We start from the raw sequence: 20,938 nt of genomic DNA on the forward strand, positions 1-20,938 counted from the left end.
TGGCAAGCAGAGTGTATATTCTTACGAAATCATTGCCCATTTCAACTTCTAAGTTACTTCCCTGCTAAAGAATTTCTGAGTGAATTTAAAAACGGGCAATTCATCTACCCAGGCCTCTTCTGTTCTACCAGTGTGTAATCAACTAATATTGTACCGTTTCCTCTCCTATTTAAACTGTTCATACTCTAAAGATTTCCTTACCAGCTCACTGGTTGCAAATCATCACAGATCTCTTCTTAAGAAGACCATAAAATGTTTCCATTGCTGCGGATTAATGTTGCTAATTTAATAATTGTCCCGGAGCTTAAAGTTTGGTTTATCAGTGTTGATGCTAAAGAAAGTAACTTTGTGGCATTCATAAACATAATAGGCAATTAATTAAATTTCAGACCCCATCCAGAATTTATGGCAGAATTGAAGAGTAACATCTCTACGGTGAATACTACTGCAGAGATAATCTCTGCAACATATAATTTTCTGAAATGAATATCTATTAAGATGGTTACTATAGTAACTTCTTCTTTTCCCGAATAATAAAACCTGGCCAAGAAAGGAATTGGTTAAAAAAATAACAATTCACTTCTGTAAGTCCAAAGAAACGATCAGTCCTGGATTGGATACATCACAGAAAATAAAATTTTTGTGTTACTCTCAGTTGATGTGGGAGGGAACAGAAGGAGAGACAAAAGAGTTCATCTGAAAAGATGACTCTCAACTTACACAGTGAAGAGGAAGGAGTGGAGTGGGAGAACTCAGACTCAAGTGAATGACTCTGTGAGTTTTTATTTTTCGTGGACTTGCCCGCTGAATTGATGGAAAGAAACACAACATATGAACAAACAAAGATGAAGAGGTAGAGTGTGATCAGAATCCTCATCAGACACTGGCAGCAGGAGAGGCCACTGGGGCACGGCAAGGATGATGACCACTGAGATGAAGAAGCAATGGAAGAAGAGTGGTGGTGGGTGGAATATAAATTCTCCATGTCACCCTCCTTTGTGAAAGCTGTATGAGGGTCAATAGATGTAAAGAAAAAGAGAAGACCAAGAAAAAAAAAAAAAAAAAGCAGAAATAATTTAATTACATGCAACAAGAACTCATAAAACTTTTGAGCACACAAACAATGTTTATGATGCACTTCTAGGAGGAAGTGAGGGTTTCACAGAACAACAGTTCTGGTTGTAGATGTATATCTGTTCAGATGCCAGCACAGATTTAGCCTTCTGTTCAGAACTGGGACATAGAGGATTATGAATGAGCTTAAAGAATAATAATAATTAGATTTTTAAAGGTTTTTCTCACAAAAGCATGTTTTGAGTAGTTTACATTCCCTTATTTCCCTGGTTATAAAACAACATGAAATGCAAACACACGTGCACAAAAGAGGTGTAAAATGAAATAAATTAGCAAAATACATGAAATTACATACTTCTAAATGGTTAATGTTTTCAAGGTATGTACCTTCTAGATTTATCAAGTGGCACAGATTAGCCAGAATTTATCTAATCTATAAGTGCTCTACTCCTCAACAATTCTGTCCACTGGAAATCATCTATAGTACAAGTTATTTCCATGAATTCACCAACAGCCGCAAAGTAATACCAAAGGAAATCTACACTTCCTGACCAAGATAAATTAAACATCACAGCCTTGCATAAGTTTGCAAGCATTGCTGGCAAATGTAATGAGGGTATTCTACAGCACTACCAGAAAAAAAACAAACAAACAACAACATATCAATCTTCTATCAAAAAAATGCAGGCAAAGGATTCCAGTCTCATTTACACAGAAAGTAGAAATCCCTCAAGAAAACCTGAAAGAAAACATTGACTATGGCCTGTTTTTCAATATGTTTTTTCTGCCCAATCCTATCCTTATTTTAAGAATTACTGTCATGCATCTAAACACAAGTAAGAGATCTGAACTATAAATTTAAGTCTCAAATTACAGACTCACAGAATGACAGAATGTCAGGGATTGGAAGGGACCTTGAAAGATCACCCAGTCCAATCCTCCTGCTGGAGCAGGAACACCTACATCAGGTCACACAGGAACACGTTCCGGAAAGTCTTGAACATCTCCAGAAAGGGAGACCTCATAACCATTCTGGGCAGCCCATTCCAGTGTTCTGTCACCCTCACCGTGAAGAAGTTTTTTTTTTGTGTTCATGCAGAACCTCCTTGAGTTTATTAGAACTCACCAATACATGCCAAATACTGTTTCCAGTAAAAGAAATGTTTTGTTTCTAAATATGTAAATACATATTTAAGAAAAAGGTACAGACATGAAGATGCTCAATATCATTTGACAGAAAACCTGTGTGAAACTTAAATGAAAAACAAGGTTGAATACACAGTCTTCTTCACACTGCTAGAAGCAGTGGACAAAAATATATCCACCAAAAGAATGCCATCATCAACTATGCCAAAGTTGATAAATTGGTATCAGTGTGTAACACTGCAGATATTAATTTATACACCAGCTGAGCTCTTCAGCATTTCCCAAAGCAGTCTGAAGAGCAGCAGCAGAAGCAAGACAGAAAGCTTGCTTTACTCTCTGCAATACTCTCCTCTGTAAGCTGCTATGATGTAAACGACCAACAAATTCCACATACAATAAAACCTTCACTTTCAATACTGCACTTCATGCTTCATATATTTTTTTAAACCTCTTCCCTTACTACTTTAGTATCTTTGGGTAGTTATGTACTGTTCAGAGCCACTTATTTCATTTTATAAGGCAGATGAACTAGTGACATGAAAAAGATAATTCTTTATATGTCAATAAAATAAGTATTAAAAACACATTTTAAACAACTAATCCATAAAATGATATGTAAGGATTTGCAAAGGTCATGATAATTCTGAAGACAATCTTCAGTTTTCTAACAATCAACTAATATTTTCCACCAAAGAGTAACAACAGAACAGTAAAGTGAGCGAATGTGAAAATCAAGAAATAGATTTAAAACATAGGCTTTTCATTACTTACACAGTGAAAGCATCCCAATGATATGTATCTGACCTATGCTGAAATAACAGCTAATAGATAACTGCAGTTTCTAATTTCTCTGCATGTATTTTTCCTGCGATTGAAGCAAAAATAAGTAAAAACTTCATGCATTGGAAAAGGAATTTGACAAATGAAAGCCCAAAAATCAAAATTTATACTTGTGATCATTCTTTGGAATTTCATGAGTAACCTGCAAACCTGCAAAATCTACAAAGCCAAATATTATTGCAAAGGAGGTTTCTGAAATAACTACAAATATCTGCTTTTCTTATCCTGCTGTACTCTTGGCTGTTGCTCCGCCTATACAACAAAAGGCTATGCAAACTTTTTTGTTGATACCAAAGAACGTGTGAATACTTTTCACATTCATTGCAAGTCCAGTTTTTTCAAGGAACTTACAGTACATTGGGATAAGAGCGTGACTTTGAGCTTTGGAAGTCTCTCATCATATTAAGCATTTCTAGATAGAATTTATGCAGTTCTGGTTTTGCTCTTTGCACACTTAGAAAATAACTCTTTGACAAAAAGGTGTGTGATCTTAAGACAGCCTAGAAGAAACTAGCAACCAATAGCAGATATTTTAAACATGGTTTTAATAATCTAAGTTTAATAATCTAACTTTTCATTTTATTAGCCTTTTCATAAACAGTATATTGCAAGTATCCAGGATCCTACTGTTTGAATTTCTGTCTTCAAAACTCTTATTACTTTTTGAAAAAAGCTTCTAAACATCCTGCAGCACACATTCTGTCATCTAGAAAGGTTGTCCTTTCTTGTTTCTCTAATGGATATTTCTAGGTTTGTTTATTGGTCTTATGTTTGTTCAGAAACCCTCAGAAATATAAAACAGGTCTAATGTGTAAGTCTGTACAGAATATAGACGTACTTCTCTGCCACTGTGCATTTCCTCACACTCATTAGTGGAAGATAACTAAGGGAGCAATAACGACACAAAAATGTCATTTTTTTTCTGAGCATATCAGAAAGAGAAAAAAACTAGTTAGTAAATACATAATTAAATTCTGGATAGAGAATAAGTTTTGCCCAGGAGATAGCATCTTGGTCTTCCCTTATAGGGCACAGGGAAGGGATAGTGCACTTGTATCTCCATGAATTCTTTAAATTTCTTTTCTGTTACTGATTCTTCTGAAATATTTGAAAGACAAGAACACGCTCTGCATAACAAAATATATGCTATACGAACCCCGGATATTATTTGATAGCACATGTAAGGCGAGTGATTCCAATCTGCTAGCCTTTAGAAAGTGTCAATGTATCATTTCCTGAATAACCAAAGAAATTATTTACTTACAACATGAAGCACACACAGTGTTTGCCATGTAAATGATACTCATTTGAGCTGTCACTCAGACAGCGCTGTCTCTCAATGAATAAATTATTGTATATTGTATTCCTTGTTTAATATTTGATTAGCAAACATCACTGAGTCCTAAAACAGTATGCTATCAGTGTATTAACCTGGCAATACTGGTATTTCCTTATGATCCATGGGTAGCACCTGCACTACAAGCCAGAAATTGAGTACTAGACATTTTTGATACAGCTCTAAATACTTCACGACTGGATCTCTTCTAAATTCTTAAATGCTCTCATACTCTTCTGAGACAAATGAAGCACCTACATAGATCCTAAGGGCATTACACAGCTTAAAACACTAAGCAATCTCCATACTATAACGATTAAAGATTTCTCTTTTCTATACCCTACCTTTTCTTTTTACTACCATCTCTGGCTTGCACTTCACTTTTATGTGTAACATTTTTCTTAGAGGCTGAAAAACAATCATTTCTGTGAACCAGTGAAACACAAACCCAATATCTAGTTTGAAAAGAAAGTGTTATTAAAATGAGCAATGACACGGTATAATATTTAATGCGAAAAAAGCACAAACAAAACAACCAAAAAAACCCCAACAATTTCTGTGAAGTTACAGAGTTAATTATATAGAAAAGCTGTTGGTTCTCCCTTTTTGGAGAGGGAAAGAAGATAAAAAATAACTGAATGGCCAAAACAAAAGAGGAATATGAATAAACACTGGCATCTGAACAGAATAAAAATTCAAATAATAACCTCAAAAAAAAAAAAAACAACCTACAAAAATTAAATATCCAAACCAAATGCAAGTTAAAAAATGCATGTTACATTCTTCATCTACTACTACTGCTACTAGAATCACTACCTTAGCTAATAAGCATTAATTACACATTCTTCATTTCAAAATGACCAGTCAGACAACATTTGGGGAACTGAAAACCTAATGATATGTCTGAAACGTGTCAGAAGTAAAGAAGAGTGTAAAGATAATTTCATTTAAAAATGAAAAATAGTATTTTCTCTTATGATTCATTGGGAGTTCTGTGTTCAATAACCTAATGAAGTACATTCACATAACTTATGTTACTGCTTCAAACATTTCAAGATTAAAAAATCATACCTTTCACATCTTCATCTTCAATGGTTGTATTGGAACTCTCTGTGGACTCCTGTTAAGAAGTAAATATAAGCAGAATGTATAAAAGACGCCAAGACTTATTTGTGAACCTTTGAAAATTACAGTTAGTTACAGATATCATGCAAAGCCTGGAAGCAGAATGGGATGTAGTTCACAGACAAATGGTCACACACCAATTGAGACAATTTCACCTTAAACTGATGTCAAACATTGTCTTTGACTACAAAAGGGAGCATAATAAATACATTTCCTGCTGTCTCGTGCATTTACTTCACAGGAATGTAAGGGAAACGCATTTTTTCTTTAACATCCAGCTGTACAATATCCTTCTGAAATGTTAGATGAATTACCTCAGCCAAGTAAGAGGAAAGCTTGCCATTTTAACTGATTAACCAGTGAATAACCAACTATGTAAAGTCATTTTGTTCCAGCTTTTAAGTATGCAGACTTCTTCATGCTGCATATCAAAATTGTTTTTCCACTCACAAGACATATACAACGTACATTAAAACAAAGTCTGAGAGTGATTTTAAGAAAACTGGGTATTTCCGTCATTTTTATATTGTATTTGTGACTGAAAAAAATCAAAGGAGATAGAGAATTGGTAAATTTACCATAACAACTTTGACAAACTGAAGTATCTTTAAAGCAGCCATTCAGAGAAACGACTCATCTATCAGTTCGTTTTAATTTAAACCTCCACACTGTTAAAGCAGCAAGAATGCTGCATCTCAATCTTTAACGAATTACAAGAAATATGAGATAATACAGGTGAATTCAACAGGGCTTTGTCAAATCTAAGAAGCAAATATTTTTAGAAAGCATGACCATTTTTAAAGTTAATTTTTTTATAATCCGTACGCTCTTTTCTAAAAGTAGAATCAGCATTTCTTTCTTCTTTTAATTCACAGTTCAACAGCAAAAGGGATTAACTGGGCAATTTTATATTGAAAGATGGACACCAGAGATGGAATTGTACATAACCCTTAATTACTTAACTGTAAAATCATGCAAAAAGAAAATTTGACAGCGCCCTTTATTTGCTAGCTCCTCACAAGGCTGAGAAGACAGAACGTTCCAACAGTTAATGAATTACTTAGACCTTGAGAAACAAAGTGTATGTGCATCCATAAATAAAACTACATGAATCAATTCACACGTAAACAAAATCAAACAAGTCATCATGCTTTTCTGGTACTAGCTGGTGTTAGACATTTCACTCTACACAGATGTATCATGCTCTTTCACTTCAAGTATTAGATACTGATGAGTAAACAAAAACCCCACACAAGTACAAGCTATGAACACCATGCACAAGCTCACACGGAAGATGTAGCCTGTAATATTGAAGCATCCACTCCAGTTGCCATACTATAAATGAACAGACTTCCACAAAAATTTAGGAGAAACTCTCCGAATTAAGTTTGCTTATCTGCTGTGACATTTTGGGACATAAAGTATTTTAATTGCTATGATTATATAATTAAGACAAGTAGATGTAGTCACGCCAATATTTTCTTTCCTTCTGGTCTTTAGTGGACTTCAGCACAAAAGCTTAGATTAGAATTCAGACACAGGCTATTTGTTGTTGTTGAGTTAAAACTTGGGGAGCTGAAAAAGCAGTAACATGAAAATAAAAGCTCGAAGTTCTACAGAGGTTCACAAAGGAACAGAGTATACAAGCACAATACACACCATCAGCAATGTCATGCTCGAAAATGTCTGCATGCGTTATTTCTTCACTCAGATTCAATCCTTCTCTCATAAAGAAATCACAAGTAGTTAGACTAGATGGATGAAATGACAATTCTTTATGTCAGCACTGTAAACAGTGAAATTTTTGTCGAAGAGTAAGTTCTTTGCAGGAACCCTAGGAACACAGGCTATGTGCAAATGATGATATTTCCTGGCCCTTTTCAAGTCCATGCATGGAAAAACAAAAGAAAAAAAAAACAGAAACAAAACAAAAAAAAAACAACACGTTTTAGGAATCAGCTCCCAAACACAAAGGCCACAATACACACACACACACACACACACACACAAAAGAAAGAAAGCGGCAGGAAGAAAAAAAATGGATAAAAAGTAAGACCTCTGTCACTTGACATGTTAATTTGTTTTGAAACTGCTCAATGATGTTAGGGAAGAAAACAAAGACCTACACAAAAGGCACGTCACAACATGATATATAGGCATGCTGAGAAAAAACAGATGGGATGAACTGAAATTATATCTTTATCTAAGGTGACAACTGCACATGAAACCTGTTGGTATAATCTCACCACACTCTGAGAACAACGTTCTTTTTTTTCTTTTTTCCTCTTAACTTAGAATGGAGAATTTTCATCAGAAATAAGTAGCACATAACGCTCCCTGAGCCTGGCTGCAGAGGGTGCAGAGCTCTGCCAATTGCTACTGACTCCCCCGTGAGTTTCAGAAGTGAAGCAACCAGCAGAACACATGCAGCGGATGTACACAGATGAAACAGGCTCAAGAGACACTGGATGTAATAAATGCAGGAATGAGACTTTCTTCAATAAATTCCTGGAAAACCCTTTTTGCCCTATTCTGCTGTGAAACAGTGGATGAATTGTGGGATTTGGACAATCGAGATGGAGCTGATTCTTTCTGAATACCTTATTTCCATCAGGGTTGTGGATAACTGTAGTTTGGGGCTCCTGAGCAAGAACAAAATAAAGAGAAAAAGAGTTCTCATTGGTAAACACATTCTCATGAGTGTGAGGGATGCAAGAAGAGCCAGCTCAGAAATGCTGAACAGAGACAAGAGCTAAAACAACTGTTAACTGTTGCCAGATGATGAAACTGGATGCATCTAATATAGACTTCCTCAGCAGCAAGCCAGCAAAAAAAGACCATCTCACCTAATGCAGCAGCATGCAGAGACCTTATTCACGACCAGTGCGAGCAGGGCTTTGAAGCTCCTGAGACCTGCAGAGGCTTTTTTTTTTCCCTCTTTTTCTTTTTTTCCCCCCACAAGGTCACACTAAATGCTTTGCTCTTTTTCTTGTCTAAATCAGGCCAGACACGACCTCTTTACTTTAAGCATGTTTGCTTGTGTAAGTATTAACACAAAAGTGATGAAATAAAAATACAGATGGATTGATAAAGACTGTAGGAGCCAAGTAGGTTCAAACACTACAGCGTTTAGGAAAATGTACCATTTGTTACCAATTGCTGCCCAGATGGAGCTGCGCAGAGTAAAAGAAAGAGATCTTTGCAACAATTTCATGTAAAATTTCCCCAAATCTTTTTCTCTTAAATAATAATAATAATGATTAAATAACGTTGCAGCTGTCCAGCATACTTTCTGCATGGACCACTGTACATGGCCATGTCTGAAAACCTACAGACATGTAGGTATCTACTCATGTATGAAACCTCTTAACCGGCCCTTAAAATTACTTAGCAACATATGCTTCAGTTCTAGGGGCGCAAAAAAATTAAAGATGAAAATCTATCAACATGTGTGAATTTTTCATGTTTCCACAGTGATGCATGCAAGCATATGGGAAACCTCACTAAATTAGCTCCTCATACATCAACACTTGCATCTGTGACCCTTGTGACAGGCGCATGCCTAAGAAACAGGAGCTTGCAATAGAAACTGTTATGAACAGCACTGATTAGTAATATTTTCCTAGCAGTGCTTATTAATGAGCAATATCTCTGCAGATTTAAATGCAAGAGAAATAAACTAACAAGTTTAGGATTACATGCCTCTAGATTCCAGGGAAGACTTGCAAAGTCCTGCTGAGTCTCCGGAAATATGGAATGAAAATCTGAATAAGGTCTTGTTTATGGCTGCCTAGCAATAATCCTGTTACTGTCCTTGACATCAATACTTATACTAAGGCAAAAGCAGAGAAAATACATGTTTTTTGGCAGAAGGTTAGCATTAAAAAGATTCAAACAATCATCAGGCAAAATGCTAAGAGCAACATAAAAGCGCATTCTACTCACTTTCTGGCACAGCATGCAAAAAATTCAGCTACAGTTACAAATGCTACAGCAATTGCATCCAGCTTCCACATAATGTTTTCTATTAATAAACACACTGCAACAATGGACTTCCTCATACACACAAAAAAATAACCACTGTAATTCAAACAAAAGGATTTTTCAAAATCTGTTCTTAGAAAGCAAGCAGGGTAAATGCATGAAGAAGCAAAAAAAGAACAAACAGAAGACAGTCAAAAACTTCAAGATAGCATGAGAAGGAAGATTCCAGGTATACCAGCGCAGGGGTAGGAATATTTTCCTTGGGGCTGGTTACCACGTTCGTTTTGTTGTTTATCTGTAGGTATGCAGAAAATAGAAACAGACAGGCCTTAGAACTCTTGGTAGACACCGTATCTATATCTCTCTGTATAGAGCATCTATATACAGATATAGATATCTATATATAGATATAGATATGGAAATAAAGAATCACAGAAAGATGAACTTATGAACTTGATAGAACACTAACAATAGGTCTTATAGCTAGCTGCAACCCCTCCAAAAAATTAGCTATGACTTTTCAGATGCACTATATGAAGTTCTGTATATGGTATAGAAGATTTTGTCTGCGACACTTAAAAGAACAGAGAGCCTTTAAATAGCAGTTAAAAGCATACAAGACGAGAAAAGAATTAATATGGGTTTGAGAAGAGTACTGATTTGCCATTATGACTTCACATCATGCAACAGAATGAAATAATTGCACTCTACTTTTTCTTTCTTAATTACTAATCACTACCATAAGTAATATTTAATTCTTCGTAGATCTTCAGACATCTATAGATTATTTCTATCGTCTTGCGGGAACAAATCTGAATAAATATGACGGGTGCTGGGAAGAGACTAGTGTCCCTTTAACTTATTTGGGCGCCATTTTCTACAACACAGTTGCCAGCCATGATCTTTGTCAATTCAAGTTTCCTGCAGTAACTCAACAGCAGCCTCTGAATTTTGGTACCACAAACTGAAATGTAAGGTATCACACTACTGTATTTGTAGTCTTAAGCTACAAATCATTGCAGATCTGCTTAACTTACATCTAGGTCATCATGCTAATTCTTCAGCTTAGTGCACTATCACCTTAGCAAGACCTTTGACTTTTATTCATATAAACTTCCAGCGATGTTAGCAGTAATTGGAAAGTCATCTGATTCTTTAAATCCATTTTTTTTTTTTTTTTAAATTCAGCTTTCATAAATATCATGGTATGAAGAGAACAGAAATACTGAAAATCATGTACCAAGCCACATTTTACATGCACTAGAAAGCAAGATTTAATTAGAAGTAAAATTAGTTTGAAATATATCACCTTTTCTTTCACAGTTGTTAGGAAAAATTTTCATGTATGCTTCCATCATCTAATTTTAACAAGAGCAGTCCAAAGCAGCATGCAGACTTGGGTGCATAAACTAAGAGTCTCGAAAGACTTAAATCCAAGTAATATCTACTGAGCCTTTTAATCAGTGCTTAATAATAAATGTGCAAAACAAAGAAATAAAAGTACAAAATTGTTTCCTTAATGAACCCTTGTATAATTAACTTCATCATTTAAAAGAAAAAGCTCTAGTAAAATTCTAAGGTATTTTTTCTTCCAAAAGAAGAAAAAAATGGTTTTCTTTCTAAAACCAATTAGCAAATGAAGATGTGCTAAGTAAAATGCATGAAAAAAGCATAAAAAAAGAGGAAGTCCTAGAATAGGACTGAATAAAGAGAGCTATAACATCTGATCTTTAATTTAAACTTCCCAGTGACTCAGTAGCCTCAGATGAAGTACTCAGCTTCTCAGCAGCGCAGGGTAAGTGCAGTGCTTCTCTCTGTGCCAATGCTTGGCTTAATTCAAGCCACTGCAAGTTAGCACTGCTGGCAAAATTCACTGAAATCTATTAATATCCTCAACAGTGCTTGAGCATTATTTCACTTTGGTACAGGTGTGGCAGATGATTTATTGATAGTATGAATTATGCCTGCTGCAAAACTGAAGTTTCACATCGAACACATCTAGATCATAGAAATGTCAGCAGGATTTGCATTGCCTAATGGAAGACTGCAAATTTCCTCACCGTAACAAAGACTGACTTTGGAGAATGCTAGTTAGTTAATGCCAGGGAATGTTGTTTTGATACTACATGTCATTTAATAATCTTTGTGATAGGGTCCGTTTCCCCATACAAGACAAAAATAATTTTCACTGTTTTAAAATCAAAGTTCACACTGCTTTACAGCAGAGAGACAGGCAACCAATTTATTTATTTATTTAAAGTAATGGTCTTCCTACAGAAACTGTCATTAAGAGAAAATCCAAGTCATTGATCTCCAGGTGTTTATGTTCCAACATAGCTTAGTTATTGCCAAGTAAGTTTAATTTACCTACTCACTCTTACAAACTTCCACTGATATTTCAGCTATAACTTCCAGGGGTGTCTGAACTCAAGACAGAGAGAGAAAAATACCTTGGTGCATAATTTTGCTCACAGGGAGAGATACATATCAGTGAGTATTTCATACACTGTTAACTTGCCTAGATATTCATGGGGCTGTGAGATTGGTAAAACCTGAACTCCTTACTCAGGAAAAACCTTAAAAGAACACCCCACTACTTCAATAAATGAAAGTTCTCTACAGGAAAATTATGGAATAGTGAGTATACATAGAACACTGCTTGATGGCATACTGATCTTCTAAAACGAAGAGAAAAATTGCGTATTAAGTTGTATAACTAACAGTTCTTATTTGGCAACAGTGTAGTCTTTAAAAGACTACAAACAAGAAACACTTAACAAAAGGCACGGATGCACACAAAGTCAAAACATGAGAAAAGAAATAATTTCACCAGATTTCATACAGTCCTATTCAGTAGTAGCTTAATAAAAATAAAATAAAATAAAAAGTGATATGCCAAATGAATGCTTGCTGTTGAATATATAATGAAAACGGGTTAATCAAATCCCAATTCCAATTTTGCCTGAGTAAGGAGAGCAGGCTTGGGTCCATACTCCCTTGATGAAAGTCCTATAAAAATAAACAATAACCATTACAGCTACTGCTGAAAACTGCAGGAAATATATTCAGAACTTCTTAAAACATAGAAGAATAGAGCATTCATTATCAGAAGCAGAAAGAGAGAGCGACTAAAATTAATTATTCTGGATACACAGAACTTTGAAACTTAGAGAGAAAACAGCAACCAGCCTTATAATTTCTCTCCCGTAGAATATACGTTTTTGCTTATTTGTTCATCTATTAACACACATTGCACCTTTTGCACTTATTTTAACGGGAAAGGAAATGTTTTCAAAAGGAATAAAAGATTTTTGCATGAAAAGTTCAATTATATTCACGTGGTTATCTTTTATTTGTTGTGAAGAAGGAAAACTAGTGCATCACTTGTCAAGTGCTACCCTTCTAGGTCTGATCGCGGTGCAGGCTGGACGTGCATAAATATGCCAACAGCTGAGTATGACTGCAGAATAATTACATATCTTTTGTCAAAATGTTACAGAAATATTTTCAGAAACAAGATCTGCAGCTTGGGGCTTAATCTTTCAAATGGTACTGGTGTAATGAAAAGATAAAACACTTCACATTTCACAATTCTCATTTGGTCACTGTTACCACTGATTCTCTGTCACTGAAACTCTTCATTCACCCGCAGAGCAGACTATTTACCTACATAACTGCATGCCTGCTCAGACCAGACTGGCACTTTCTGCTTTTCAAGGAGATCTGCACATTCCAGTGAGAGGTGTGGATAAGGAGCATTTGCCTTATTTCTACCTGCGGCAGCAGCACAAGATGCCTGGGATATCACAGTAGACGATCACAAACCTCGCAAAATTCAGATTCAAAACCATAACAAACAGGAGTACAACAAGTTGTGAGTGATCGCAGAGGCCAAATGAATCCATGGCTATAGAGTAGGCTGAGGAGAAAGAAGAGAGACTGACTGCCAGCTGGGATGTCTTGTGACAAATTTATGAGCCGTGAAGAAATTAGTTGGGAGACTGTAGTACAGAAGGGCTGTGAAATTGTTTTTTGACTTCTAAGCAATTAGTATGGCATCCTGACCTACTGTTATTAAAGAGGTTCACTGTGCAGAACAATGTAGTTTGAGTTATATAATTAATACTATTAGCTTTAAATTAAAGGAGATTTTAAAAATTAATGAAAGGCTATTATGGGATTGCTATTCTGTTACCATTTTTATTTACTAAGAATAGCTGCATTGGCCAATGTTACATCTACTTTCCGTTTGTTTTCATGTCCCCAGGTAAAACAAGTAAACAAACAAATAAATAAATAAATATCTTGCTTGAATGAACTGCAGAACAATTCAGTGTGGATGGTATATAGCAACTGCAGGCTTAAAATTCACAATGTTGTACTGTAAAGTCTTGCAGCTTCTCGCAGTACGTTAACAAAACTAAATGCAACTGCTTGATTTCTAGGTGTGAATGTTTCACCGGAGGAAAAATCTGTCAGATAAAGATCCTCACCATCATCTGAACACTCGAACTGGACTTCCTTTTCTGAATTGACCAGTCAGAGAGAAAGGAAAAGAAGAAAATGTGACTGGTTGGATTTAAAGTATCAATGCATGGCGTACAGTATATTTCTTTTTTCTTTTTCTTTTATTTTTTTAAATAGGAAAAGACAGCTTAAGCTGCAGGAAGGAGTAGAAAAGTGCTATGGAGAATATAGTACCTCAGTAAAATAAATGACAAAAATAAGACTTCCCCAGATGTAACTTTACTCCCTTTGCTCCACATGACCATGCAGGCAAACAGTAGGTACAAAATGTGCTGAAAACCAAAGTATCAAGTGTAATTTAGGCAAAATTTTGGCAACAATTGTTTGTAGTATTATAATAAAAAATTGAGATAGAATAATACCATTATAGACCTGTAGGAGGAATAATATTTAAAAAAGAAAAGCTGCTCAGCTGAAGTACATAAAATTTATATATTCCACAGTGATGCATATTAAGGATTTTCCACAGAAATGACAGAACAGTACTGAACGTGTGCTTCTCCAGATAAGTAAGATGTCTACTTGTCAGCGAGAAGCACTGAAATCATAGTGTACTCACGTCATTTTAAGTCAGTCAGGCTTATTTTATAGGAAAAGTGTAAGTATTTGGGAGAAAAGGATCAAATTTAGTATGAATCCATTATTTAAGTATACAGTACTTTGTTCAGGGAAAAAGTTAATACTGAATAATACATTAAAATTCAGGTCAATGACACACTCCTGAAAAAATACATTGAGAAGAGAATAATTTCTTTTGCATCATATTGAAAGCCTGAGGCACTTATTTTAGTCTTCAGGAGCTCACCAAGAAAAGAAATAAAACAGTTTTCATTGCTGAGTGGTTTTTTTTTTTTTTCTTTTTTCTTTTTTTTTCCTGTCTGTTTTTCAAAGTATTTTTTCAGCACTTGTGAAGCATCTCTCCTCCTGCAGGATCTGGTGACATGAGAAAGGAGCTCTAAATCGTGTATGAAAGCTGCCAAAATGTTCCCTTCTTAGCAAGATCTGTTCATCAAGATGAGCTGATCTGTTGAGACAGTAAACCCCTCCAGTTCTGCCAAATATAGCAAGTACATCTGGCAGAAAACACCTCATATGGAGCCAAGAATACAAGTAAACCTTTGGTCTTCCAAGGAATCTAATGAAAAGTCAAGGGGAAACATGGAGACAACAAAGCTACCAGTAAGCACTTATACCTTGGAAACTAACATACCCACCACCAAACCATCAATTACATTTACAAGCTAGTTATTAGCACTGAGTCACACAATCATCCTTCACTGAAATATCAATAAAAGTATTTTCTCCAGCAGCTTTCTATTTCCCGCATATTAAAATCTTTGTTTTTCAAATATTTCTTTTATTTCCTTTCTTAATTTTAATCCACTAACTTAAATAGTTTCAACATCATATAATGAAAATAAATAACAACATTTGATTCCAAGAACCAGCAGAAATTACAGATAGGTGATGACTAAGAATACATATTTTACAGCATGCATTTAACCTACCTTAACTCCATCTGGCTTCTTCAGTAAACTCTTGGCTGCTGTAAAACGAGACAAGTAATTTCAGTGTCAGATGGTTACTATGGAGGTCAATCAGCTGTTGTAGCAAATCCCCATTTGCCTCCCAGTCGCAGATACATTTTCAGTTTTTATTTCCTCCTTTTGTTGTTCTAAGTAAAGGAAATAAATGCTGAAAATAAATAAGCTACAAATACTTCAGATTATAATACATCTCTTCTTCCACTGATTATAGCTGCTGGTTAACTGTACTTATAAAATTGTACTTATACAATGAGAAACCCAGCTGTTAGGTACTTTTCTGGGCGGCATTCAGGGAAAACAGTTGCATCTGATATCAATTTGAGAGTGCCACAGAAGTACCCTATATCACATCAACAGAACACCTTAAGTGCATAGGAGAGGGACATTACTGTCTATTTTATTTAATGAAAAGAGAACTTTTCATTAAATTTGTCTTGGTTCACTGGGATTTTTCCACTATAAAGCATCAGTTCCTCATATGTCTGAGAAGTCACACATACGAAAGAACAACCTGCTGGTGGCATGGACTGATGACAAAACATGATTTTATTCAAATGTTTGTGAAGATTTAAATTCTATCACTTCAAGTGGCAGCAAGAATCTGGCCAAATTATTCCAATTTACTAAACTGGGAGGGCTAACATGCAAGAAATGAAACCACAGTCCAGAACCTGCAAGCATTTACAGCAGAAAAGCATGATTAAAGATCTACCAAATTCAAGTATACTATTCACAGAAGTCTAAATGCTTGATGACTCTCTGCCAAAGACTTATAAGATAAGCCTGGCATCTTTTGTTTTACTGTTGTTTATGACTCAATTTTCCTATCAGAAGGTACATCAAAGCTTATGTTGAAACTGCTCTTCTACATACACAGTTTCACCCAGAAGTAGGAGCCTTTTTGGAAAAGAAAAGCTCCCATTAGCAAACCAGCATGTCCAAAAGGAGGCAGAGCTGGCATGAGCTCCCATCATTATAGGTACCCTTCTCTTAAAAACAAAACAAAATAAAACAAGAACTGAACAAACAGAAAGAAATGACTGGATCTTGTTAGACTGAGGCTGTTCAAATGAGTTGTGGATTTTGAAGTTAATGAGTTATCTGGCTTAATTTGAAGTTAATTTGCGTACTTGTGGCTCATACACTGGTTATATCTGCATCAAGCGCACATTTAGCTCTGCGCAGAGAACAGAAAATGAAAAATCACCTAAAAAATGTAAAGAAATAGCCAATGTCTATTACTCTGTTATTTAAATAAATAAATAAATAAAGCCTGGAAAATTACATCAGGCAAATGCATTGTGTTAGCTATGGACATCAGCTATTACACGGATGTAACAACTCTCATAAGGCCCGTGATTTCCAACTAAAATTAACGAATATCAAGTTTGCCAGCATTACGCAACAGGGACAATGCATGGTTTTATTTACAGAAACACGTGATATGATATTCTCAAAGAAGTGTCTTAAATGATTTGGAGGGGACAGGGTACTCGCTTCTGTAACGTATGCTTATAGGACCTGATACAACAAGGCCTTGCATTTTATACCACAGCAGACATTCCAGGCACTCCAGAAATTCATTTAAGAAAACCAAAAGAGAGGATCTATTTCTTGAACCATAGGTTAAAAAACCCAGAAGATCTTTGCTTTCAAAGCCTGTTTTCTTCCATTAGAGCTTATAAAAATGTCAGAAAACATATAGTAACTATTACAGGCTGCTGCTCATAACAAACCCAGCATTACAGGTTATATGTTAAAAAATAAAATAAAATAATAATAATAATAATAAAAAGCCAGTAAAATGTAGGCACTAACAGCAGTATCTGCAACTACTGTGTTTATGGGATGGTCAGCACGTCCTCTGAAATGTGCCAGTAAGCAGTATGGATTATTATGCAGTATTTTACATTAAAGGACATATTTCATACTCAACTTCCCTTGCAATTGTTGTTTTTGTCTTGGAATGTGTATATATGTATATATAAATATTTTAATGCATTTTTTTCTAAGCACAGATACTGCATACAAATCAAGTATGTAAAGAATTTGCAGTAGCGAAGCAATTAGCGTGTTCTAAATTAAGCCCACAATGAAAGATTTCTTGCAACTACAAGAATTAGCTACAAATAAAACCTACGGCAGTGCTAATAAGTCAGAAAGCAGACTAAAGAGAAATGGCACTGTGACAACATGAAGAAATTAAAGTGATTTACAGCAAACAGCAATTTTGAAGAGAAAAAAGATGTTCCTTTCACGTGCTGAGGGTCTTACCTCACAAGAAATATACATTCCACATAAAAGGAAGAAAGAAAAAGGAAAATAAAACACTTTTATAACCACACTTTTATGGACAGATGACCTTCAAAAGCATGCTTTGTGATGAAATACAATGAATAAACAACTTGTAAAATAAAAATTCATCAAGGGATACTATGGATCATTACTATGATATAGAACAGAGAGGATGGGTGAAAAAAAAATAAACCAAGAAAAGAAGCCAAAATCCTGTTTGCTTTTCATGCCAAAATTGTATTTTAAAATGACTCCAGTTTTTTTTTCCTTTTTAAAAGTTGAAATTGACCCTTACATAAACAGACAAATTTATGAAAAGTGATGAAAAATGATGATTTATTTGTCATTTAAGAATGATTAATTCCTATAAAATATGCAGCGTACAGCACTAACTTGAGAATAAAATGATACTGGCAGTTCATTAAACCATAACCCTGTAAAATGTACATAAAAGTAATCTTCTGTGTTACACGTGTATATTAAATACTGCAAACTAAGAAGGAGAATTTGTATTTCATGTGCCATGAAAACTGAGGAAAATGCTTCTGTGTTCATCATTATTTAATTCACTGTGAATGATTGTGCTTATTATTCATCAAAATATGCACAAAGCACTATCATATTTTTGTCTATAAATCATGTTCTGTCCCACGGTTGCATTACAGAGTAGGAAGATTGCAATATTACCGACTTACAGATTTTTTTTTTGTTTTTTAAACTACACACTTAAGATCTCCAATGGTAAATGAAAAATTGAGCAGAGTATCGTAGTGCCAGCCGCAGTGCAGTTGAGGACAATTCTAACTCAATTAACAGTAAATATATTTTATCTTTGGCTATTCAAATTTATTTTGTGTAAGGATCTAAATCTTTAGGTATCCTCCCCTACAGAATTATTTCATATACAGGAAACAATTCTTGTTCTATTAATCTAGGCAATGGAGGAGAGGGAAAAGGAGGACAGACATTAATCCATTTCTTACTTCTTAGAAAAGCAATAAAGAAGGAACGTGTGTGTTTTTCTGCTTTTGCTTTATAACAGGATGCAATAAAATCTCTGAATGAGATTTGAGATAAAGAAAAAATAAATGACTGTTTTAACCGTTGTTTGACCGTACTTGTTCGTATGGAACTACATACATCACACCAAAATAAAACAGGAAAATTCTGTGTGTCTTTCAAAAGATGACATTAAAAATACCAAGAGACACGTTCTAATTAAAAATTACACCAACAATGCCTGCTAAAACTGATTCTATTTAGTTCATATAGCTTAAATTCTCTCATTTGTTTCTACAAAGGAAAAAAACTTAGGACATATCATGCTTCTGTTCTTGAAATTTTAACATGCTAATAATGGATCTTTACATGCTAATAAATCCTAATTATACTGTAGTCATCATGACAGACATCAAAACACAAAGACCATGTGAACCTGGAGCTCAGTTAACATACCTGAGAAATTTCTGGTAGCCAGCATAGTTGTCAAAATGGCCCCCTGTATAGACATACATTTTTTCATATTAGTAACATGCTTCTTTGAAGTACTGAATGAGAACACAACAGGAAAAAAGTACACAAGTGGTAAATCACACAAACAGCTTAATGACATAAACTGTTTAACTCTGAAAGAATGGACTGGCTATGCACTACCTCTCATGAACTGTAATTCAATCTTAATTACACATCTATTAGAAATCCTGGAAATCTATTATTAACTAGAAGTTTGTAATACACAGGCAGCAATTACTCACAGGCACAGTAACCAGCAGCATAATATATAGTTGAATATGAAACAGACTTCACTCATTTGGTTGGATTATTCTTTTCATAGGTAGAGAAGTTGATTTGTAATGTACTAATAAGAAAATTTCACATTTGCAAAATTACCCTGTCTATGCAGGAGAATATTGTTAACCTAGAAGGTCATGCCTTAGGGACTTTCCCTTAACAAACAGTTCTTAATGTGCAGACGTGCTGTTATTTTGAATCCAACAAAATTATGCAGTACGCATTTTAAAATTTCTTTGTTAAAACACTCTTATGTAATAGGTTAGAAAAGTGATCAGATTTGGAAACATCTACCAATTCCAGCATTACACAGTTTCTAATGTTCAGTATCAAAGTATCACACACGATTTTATTCTCCTCTGATAAAAATCAAGATCCTCATGCTCAACAGCTGCTCATCCAGCCAACAGTTCTTATTACAGTAACATTTAAGAAAAATTCCTTTGGGGACTATTTATTTCATAGACGGACTACCCACCAAATTATATGTTTATCTTTCCAAAACTATCCACTCGTCCTTGCAGCTGTTTTCATTCTTACCTTTAGTTTTCTTCTTGCATTGAATTTCTTCAAGCAATCTACAGTCTCCTGTCTGTGCATCATAGAGGCAACAGTGGAACGTTGCTAAAAAATTTAAAAAATTAAGAAAAGAATTACTTTAAGTGCACCCAAACAGACATACAGCTTTTCATTTACTCTACAACATGTATGTTGACCAATATGGTCCAATACTTAAGTTTCTAGTTTCTACCCTGCGTAATTCCCTTCTGCAAGCTTCTACACATGGAGGATATTTCCAAACCAACAAAACCCAAGGTCTCTTTTCATAGCATTTATCAGGTGTAAAGTCTTCTTGAAATAAAATATTTCTTCACAATTTCCTTTAGTAAGGACTAAGAAAAACACCGAATCTTTAAAGTTTGGGTTACACAGTATAAAGTAATATACTAAATGTGAAAACTTTTGAAAATGTTTTAGAACAAGAGGGTAGATTTTCTTTAGCATTAGTGATACTACTGCACACAAGCAGGAAATCTTTCCGAGAAAGTTCAGCAGCACCTACATTTTCCATGTAACCCAACTTACTTTGCACCATACAAAGGCCAAAAAATGCAGCCTACTAAAATGAATGGCGCTGAGAAACAGCTCTATACATCTCACTGTGACTTTCAAAGCATCAGACCAGATAATCTGTAAAGTCAAAGCCCAGACTGCACTGAGAACTGGAAAGTGATGCTGAATCCAGCAACACAAAGGCAGCTTCTGCTAACAG

At 35.0% G+C, this 20,938-nt stretch overlaps 1 protein-coding gene across 16 annotated transcripts in view; it reads right to left on the reverse strand.

The window, feature by feature from the left end:
• Positions 1-20,938, reverse strand: part of CAMK2D (calcium/calmodulin dependent protein kinase II delta) — a 151,246-nt gene that overhangs the window by 15,913 nt on the left and 114,395 nt on the right. For 2 of the 16 annotated variants that reach the window (XM_072334453.1, XM_072334452.1), the window contains exons 11-17: positions 20,206-20,289; positions 19,330-19,372; positions 15,541-15,578; positions 13,999-14,031; positions 9,741-9,800; positions 8,122-8,163; positions 5,468-5,516 (exon numbers count right to left, since the gene is read on the reverse strand). In XM_072334453.1, coding sequence (XP_072190554.1) covers positions 5,468-5,516; positions 8,122-8,163; positions 9,741-9,800; positions 13,999-14,031; positions 15,541-15,578; positions 19,330-19,372; positions 20,206-20,289 — 349 coding nt within the window. The remainder of the gene's footprint in view (positions 1-5,467; positions 5,517-8,121; positions 8,164-9,740; positions 9,801-13,998; positions 14,032-15,540; positions 15,579-19,329; positions 19,373-20,205; positions 20,290-20,938) is intronic. The other 14 variants (XM_072334454.1, XM_072334455.1, XM_072334457.1 and 11 more) reach the window with 7 other exon arrangements.

This window comes from Excalfactoria chinensis, chromosome 4, assembly GCF_039878825.1.
Source record: "Excalfactoria chinensis isolate bCotChi1 chromosome 4, bCotChi1.hap2, whole genome shotgun sequence".
Lineage (NCBI taxonomy): Eukaryota > Metazoa > Chordata > Aves > Galliformes > Phasianidae > Excalfactoria > Excalfactoria chinensis.